The sequence below is a fragment of the Microtus ochrogaster genome, chromosome 10 (genome assembly GCF_000317375.1).
Source record: "Microtus ochrogaster isolate Prairie Vole_2 chromosome 10, MicOch1.0, whole genome shotgun sequence".
NCBI lineage: Eukaryota > Metazoa > Chordata > Mammalia > Rodentia > Cricetidae > Microtus > Microtus ochrogaster.
The window spans coordinates 61,273,663-61,280,925 of NC_022016.1; the positions used below are offsets into that span (position 1 = coordinate 61,273,663).

At 51.4% G+C, this 7,263-nt stretch overlaps 1 protein-coding gene and 2 non-coding genes across 6 annotated transcripts in view; all 3 read right to left on the reverse strand.

Annotated features, from left to right (window-relative positions):
• Window positions 1–7,263, reverse strand: part of Pabpc4 (poly(A) binding protein cytoplasmic 4) — a 16,074-nt gene that overhangs the window by 3,229 nt on the left and 5,582 nt on the right. The window contains exons 3-12 of one of the 4 annotated variants that reach the window (XM_005353290.3): window positions 6,298–6,413; window positions 5,066–5,205; window positions 4,668–4,762; window positions 3,679–3,816; window positions 2,916–3,011; window positions 1,345–1,617; window positions 997–1,084; window positions 814–885; window positions 273–359; window positions 53–180 (exon numbers count right to left, since the gene is read on the reverse strand). In XM_005353290.3, coding sequence (XP_005353347.1) covers window positions 53–180; window positions 273–359; window positions 814–885; window positions 997–1,084; window positions 1,345–1,617; window positions 2,916–3,011; window positions 3,679–3,816; window positions 4,668–4,762; window positions 5,066–5,205; window positions 6,298–6,413 — 1,233 coding nt within the window. Of the gene's footprint in view, window positions 1–52; window positions 181–272; window positions 360–765; window positions 886–996; window positions 1,085–1,344; window positions 1,618–2,915; window positions 3,012–3,678; window positions 3,817–4,667; window positions 4,763–5,065; window positions 5,206–6,297; window positions 6,414–7,263 lie in introns of all 4 variants that reach the window. The other 3 variants (XM_005353289.3, XM_005353291.3, XM_026782170.1) reach the window with 3 other exon arrangements.
• On the reverse strand, window positions 2,571–2,703 carry LOC113456669. The gene has a single exon (XR_003377431.1). It is a non-coding gene; the product is annotated as a small nucleolar RNA SNORA55 (small nucleolar RNA).
• LOC113456668 lies at window positions 3,971–4,103 on the reverse strand. Its single transcript, XR_003377430.1, has one exon. It is a non-coding gene; the product is annotated as a small nucleolar RNA SNORA55 (small nucleolar RNA).

Genomic DNA, 7,263 nt, shown 5'->3' on the forward strand with positions numbered 1-7,263 from the left:
CAAAACTGAGCACAAATAGGACAAAGGCCTCCGTGGCTGTGGTGGACCTCACCTGCAGCGGCTGGATGGCAGGGTGAGGGCTGCGGACACTGGAGGCGTACTTGTAAGGAGCCACAGCCCTGGGAGCAGCGGCAGCAACTGCGGCACGAGGTGCAAGGCTTGGCACGGCGGCAGGGACGCCTGTGGGAAGAACAAGCGTGGTTAAAGCCCGTCAGCCTGGACAAAGGCCCGTCAAATCCCAGCTTTCCCCCGCTGTGTGCAGCCAATACCACCTCCAGACTGGCAGCTGTCAGTCAGCCCTTGCTGGGCGGCACCAGCCCCACCAAAGTCCATAGCCAAGCGGTCCGGGCACTCAGACCCTACAACAGACCAGCAAATGCGCATCAGTGTCGGCAGCGGATGTCCAACTGGCCACGTCCCACGGAAGAAGAATCTCCAACACATGACCTTACATGTCCCTCACAGGGCCAAAGGACACCACACAAGGCTTTGCACACTAGAATATGGCATACTCTTCCCTGACCCCTCAACAACAGGTATAGTAATCCAGAGAGAATACTTCCGGTTAACCCTTCACGTGCCACCATGAGCAGGAATGTTCAAAGTTACCAATACACCCAGGGTTCATTTCGTCGCTGCTCCTGCCTGAATGAAGAGCCTGCCTAAGCACACAGCTAAAGAGTCCCAGACTGACCAAGCCAGGGCAGAGCTAATCATCCTGACTCCCTCCTCCCCGGCCATGCTCCTACAGGCGAGTTTGCTCACCGACTCTCTGAGTGGTAGTAGGAAGGCCACGAGAGGCCGGAGCATTACCAGTTGGAGCCAGATGGCGAAGAGCTGGACGAGGCCCAGACTGCCGTATAGCACTTGGCATTCCCTGGAAGCCTGGCCAAGAGACAGGGACAAGCAAGTCACTAACAAGCCAGAGGCTGGGCTGCAGAAGCAGGAACTGGACAGGCATACCTGGTGAGGAAGCCCCTGCTTCCAGCTACCTACCTTGAGGTCTCCCGCCTTGCTGCCAGCGTGGATTAGGCCTCATCTGTGCTAGTTGGTTAGGTGTGTAATATGGAGGTCTTCCCTGAGCCTGGAGGGGAGACGAGCACCCAAAACCTGAGAACCTGAACACACCAGCCGACTCCCTCACCTTACTACTAAGCCAAGTTAAAGAGTGAAAGGCACTCTACCCAAAAGCTGAGGATCCGTTAGCGGGATGGGTTTACTTTCTCTGTGGTCATGAGTGTGAATGATCACAGATTAACTCCTTACTTCAGCACCAGTATCCCCAAACCCCTCCCCCAGGCACAGAACACAGAAGCAGCTGCACCGTCCCCCTGGCAGACCCACCTGCGGAACTGCTGGCACAAAGTAGCCACCGGCCGCAGGCTGGAACTGATTTAAGATGGCATTAGCAGGGAGCGCTCTCATGCCAGCCACACGCTGCATATACTGGTTGGTCAGATGAGCCTTCCGCTCTTCCTTCCTCTGCGCCAGGGCAACATACAGCGGCTTAGAGCCCACAATTCGTCCGTTCATCTCAGTGACTGCTTTGGTTGCCTCTTCAGGAGACGAGAAGCAGACAAAGCCAAACCCTTTGCTTCTTCCATCTTCTAGCATCACCTACAAGGAGAACAGCTAATGCTGAGAAAGGCACATCTCCAGAGGAGCCAGACCGCGCACGCACGCACACGCACACACACACGACGCAGAGGTTCAGAAGCTCAAGAGCTGCTGTGAAATCCTATCTCAAAAACTAATTGCAGCTTAGTTTTTTCCAGGTCGCCAATGGCTGCCACCAGTTCAGTGGGAGGCAGTGACCTAGAAGCCAGGGAACCCAGATTCTAAACAGTCTTACCTACCCTCTGAGCCTGTGTTTCCACAACTGCAGAGCCAGCCACTATTGTCTTTCCCTGTCCTGAAAGGGCACTTGCTTTCTGACTCTTGTGTGTGGGCATCATCAGCCCAAAGTCAAGTGTCATCAGCTCGACAATGTCCTACCCATGGAACAGCGCTCGGCCATGATCTTGAAGGCGGCACCAGGGACCTCAGGGGGATTCTCCAACAGGCCAGCCAAGTGAGTAACACCAAGAGGAAAGTTCGCCAGCACCAAAGCAGTCACATGTCACCTCCACAGCTGCTCTGGCTAATCTAATCACTCACATCCTCCAGGGTTTCTTTTGCCAACACCCCGAAAAGGCTATCATTTAAACACAATAACCCCAGCTCGGCAGAATGGCATACACCCCAATCCCTGCACTCAGGAGACAGAGGCAGGTGGATCTCTGTGAGCTTGAGGCCAGCTTGGTCTAACATAGTGAGCTCCTATCTCTTTAAAACCATACCAACACAAATGGTAACATCCTTTGTACAAGGCCCCTACCCTGAGAGCAGTTTACACTAAGGGCCAGGGCAGGGTCACACAGTCCCCTTTCTCGCTCCCAGTGGCATCCTCTACAAAGAGGCATCTCGTGTCAGGCTGTGCACATTCCGTAAGTGCCAAGGACACGCCACCGCTCATGCCCATGTAAGCATGGCTACCCAGCCAAACTTTCACGTAGAGTCTGCTCAGGAGTTAGTGTGGCAGAGCTGTAGGGACAGGCCCCAAGACAAATGGAAAATGACCCGTCTGGATATTCTCTGCTCTATTGTAGCACCGTCTGTCCCCAGACCAGCACCAGGCAGCAGGACCGGGAAAGATTTGAGTGCTGTAGGGGCTACAGGGAGGAGCTGGGCCAGACTCCAAGCTCCAGTGCAAGCAGACATCACACATCTTCTCCAGAGCAAGACTCTCAGGGGCACCCAAAGCAAGGAGGAATATGCTGGAATAACACTGTACTCAGGACCACCATCATAACTGACATCTATTGATGTCACCAGAACGTGCTGCTTCAAAACCCACAAGCTCACACTCACATTACCTTAGCGCTGGTGATTGATCCAAAAGGAGAAAATTCTTTCCGTAATTTCTCATCGTCAATGGTGTCATCCAAGTTCTTAATGTAGAGATTCACTCCCTGGGGAAGGGACCACTGTTAATTACACCTGTACACACAGACATTTCCCAATGTGAGCCCCAGAACATGCTTGGGAACTGGTCAAATTAAAACTGTTATCTGTTGAAAAAAAAAAGTCTCAAAAACAAACCCTTGCACGTAACCCCAACACTCAGAGGGTCAAGGCAGGGGGGCGACTGAGTGTCTGTCTCAGGCTATACGGCAAGACTCTGACTCAACACCACAAAACCTGAAACTCCAGAGTTGGGGCCCAACATGTTTTGAGAGGGTTTCTGAGAGTTCAAGGTCAGCTAGACTGTGACTTTCTCCAGGCCAGACTGGGTTAAAAGTAAGTCACAGTCTCTATGAGCCCAAGTTGAGCAACTTCTGCCCTAAAACTGCCAGGGCCAACAATGCAGCCACGTCACCTTCTCCACAGCTGCCCTGGCCTATCACCAACTCTCCAGGGACCTTGAGCTACCAAAAGGGGCATGAGTTTAAGAAAAACGAACCCACACAGCAAAGAGCAGTGAGTATAGACACTTTCAGAACAGAGGCCAGAAATCACTGTCTCTGCTCAGCAATGCCCTCCACACCTGAGGCCATAACCTTTATTGGCAGGCAGTTAGGTACAGATGCCAAGCCCACAGAGCAGTCTAGTGTCCTCTTAGATGGCAGCCCACCTCACCTGGTACCGACTAATTCGCTCCTGCTTCAGCTGCTCAAATTTCCGTTTTAATTCAGCTTGACGCTCTACTTTTTTCTGTGCACGGCCTACAAATATGGCTTTCCCACTCATCTCCTTCCCATTCATTTCTTCCACAGCCTAGAGAGAAGATGTATGTCTGTAATGCAGGTGCAGAGACAGGATCTTCTGGAGTATCCAGACCCATCTGAGAAGTGGGGCTAGCATCTAACTGTGTCACTGGGTCTTAATTCCCAACCCCAGCATCTTCCAAACGCCCTCACTGCCCAGGAGAAAGTGTGGCAGAGCTGTAGGGACAGGCCCCAAGACAAATGGAAAACGACCCGTCTGGATATTCTCTGCTCTACTGTAGCACCGTCTGTCCCCAGACCAGCACCAGGCAGCAGGACCGGGAAAGATTTGAGTGCAGAAGGCAAAAAAAGAGAGGGAGAAAAGACTCCACACCCAGTATTTGTATAAAACACAGGCAGATGCCAGTCTTGACTAATGATCTAGCTATAGGCTTTTCAGGCCCCTTTGAAGCTTAAAGGTCCAGCACACTGCTCTGCCCACAGGCGCAGGTCCAACTTTCGAGGCTTCAGTCCCCCTACAAGAATGGGAACAACTAGCCGGGCGATGGTGGCGCACGCCTTTAATCCCAGCACTCGGGAGGCAGAGGCGGGCGGATCTCTGTGAGTTCGAGACCAGCCTGGTCTACAGAGCTAGTTCTAGGACAGGCTCCAAAGCCACAGGGAAACCCTGTATCGAAAAAAACCAAAAAAAAAAAAAAAAAAAAAAAGGATGGGAAAAACTACCTGTCTCAATCTTTCAACAGCAAGTGACAGGTACGAGCAAATGCTGGGTGGACTTCATGGGTGCTGATGCCAGGGCACAGCGCTGCACACCCACCACTGGGCAGCCTGCTCCAGCCCAGCTCTGCAGGGCACTGGGTACTACCTACAGGTTCTGCCCGACCCTCACAGCACACTCACCTTATTGGCATCCTCGTGCTTCTCGTAACTGACAAAGCCAAAGCCTTTGGATTTCCCACTGGGATCTCTCATCACTTTGACGCTTAGGGTTTTACCTATTATCAAAGGACAGAACTATTAGTGACACCATCTCTATCACAGCTCAAGGTTTCTTGCTAGTAACTCAACTGAAGGAATCCCTGGCTGAGCCCAGGTGGGCTTAAGGCAGAAAGAGGTTAACATGCCTGGCCTTAAAAAATAAAAATCACGATGAAAGGAGGTAGGATGAAGCTAAGAGAAGGTCGGGACCCTGCCCACCCTGACCCTGAGACAGGTGCCCTGCGTGTTAAGTAAGAACAGGTCATTTCTCGAGCCGGTGAAAAGGACGAAAGGACATGTGGGCCACAGACACCACTCACCAAACTGACTGAAGAGCTCTTTCAGGTTATCATCATCCACGTCTTCCCCAAAGTTTTTGATATAAACATTGGTGAATTCCTTGGCCTTGGCTCCAAGCTCAGCTTCACGCTCTTTGCGAGACTTGAATCTGCCCACAAACCTACAAAGACACCAGGAAGCACAGCGTTTACTCAGAAGGAACAGACATGACCTCCAGGGTCCCAAAGGAGTACAGAGGAAAGGCTGACAGGAGAGGTTAATACCAGAGCCCCATCCACCGTGAGAACAAGCTCAGACGCCCAAGTCCCCAGCAGGAAAAGAAAGAGGCAGGACTGTCCTGCAAGGACCGGTCCCAGGGCCCCTGGTTCAGACCAGGGCCACTCCTACCACATCACACTGCCTTCGTGAAGAAACCTGACGACCATGTTTTTAAAATGTTCATTTCTGTGCATCTATGTAAATGCATAGAAAACGTCTGGAAGGGTACAAACCAAACTGTTAACAGCAGTTAGTGTGATCACTGTCACCAGGAGCCTTTGCTTTCCTGCTGTATCACCTGGTAACTCCACCAGGAAAATAGCTCCACACCCGATAGACATGTAAGCACAGCTTTGTCAGTCCCACACCACAAAGGACAGAAATGATTGCTGCTTCTAATAGCCAAAATGTAACAGTACTTTCGCTTTCCCCCACATGGTTCAGCTAAGTTCTGTCCCCGCCCCACAGTAATGACAAGATGTTACACGGTGTCCCCGCAAAGAGATGTATTTTTCACTGTATGCAAACTATGCCTGCAGTAAAATGGGAGCTGCAGCTCAGAGGAAGGAAGAACTTAGTGACCCATGGGCAGACCAGAGTCAAAGGAAAGCCAAGGTCACACAGGTAGTAGTATCCAGCTCCTGGTCAGCCCAGGGCCTCTCCACTCTGCCGCTGGCCAAGACCCCTGCTCAGAGCGGGCTCAGAGCTGTCTTCTAGCCAGTCCCAGTTGCTGATGCTCACAAAACCCACAGATGAATGCCTTTAAGGGAGAGGCAGCAGGCAGGCCATGGCTCGGGCAGGGAGCCCACCGTGGCGAGTCAAAAGGGCTGCCATGGCTCGGGCAGGGAGACTCACCAGCCCTGGAGTGGAGAGGTAGGAGCAGGCCACACTTGGGCCGAGAGAACCAGTAGCCGCCTTGTGTGTGCCAGTTAATACCGAGGTGGGGCCATGGCTGGCTCATGCGATGGTTGTCGCTCCAGACTGGGACACTCACACTTTGCGGTCATTGAGGAGCATGCCATTCATCTTCTCGATGGCCTTGTCGGCAGCCTCTTGGGTCTCGAAGTGGACAAAGGCATAACCCTTAGAGCCATTCTCATCACAAACCACCTGTTGAAGAAGAGGTAGACCACCTGAGCATCCACCAGATGTACCAGCTGGGACCTCCTGTGACCCAACATCACACAGCACCAGTACTCCACTCATAAATGGTTAGCCTGCTTCTACCCAAAAACATGCTTGTGGAGGTGAGGTCAGCTCCAGGAGGTTCTTTTGGATACAGTCTGGTCAGGTCAGGCTGCCTGGCATGCAAGCCCCCAGGAATTATGTTTCAGGAATTCTATATCCCTCCCCAGTACTGGTATTATATATGCATGCCCCATGTCCACTTTTTATGTGAACAAACTCAGATCCTTTCTTGTGTAGCAAGCATTCTACCACATGAGTTTCCTGCTGAGCACAGGCTTTTGTTCCAAATTTACTTTCATTAATTTTTTTTTTAAGGAATCTGGCTGAGTGTGGTGACAAGCTTGTAAGAGTACTTGGGATAGCCACAGCTCGGATGAGGTTCAAGGTACACAGTACACACAACAATTTAGAGCCCAGCCTAGATTGTAAGATCCTGCCTCAAAAATAAATTAAAAAAAAAAAAAAAAACCAACAAACACAAGAGGTCTATATGTGGTTCAATGTGTAAAGGAGTTTATCCCCAAGCCTACAGCCCCAGTTCATTCCCCGGGATCCACAAGGTGAAACAAACTGACTCTTGTTAATCATCCTCTGACCTCCACAAACAAACCACGATACAATGTGTTCATAAGTGAAAAGATAAAAATTTAAAGAGAGAAGGCTGGAGACTAGCTCAGCAGTAGAGCCCCTGCACGGCACTGGACAGGCCCTGGCCCTGGATTCAATTATCAGTGCAACAAAGCAATAGGAAAGAAAAAGAAAAGCCGGGCGG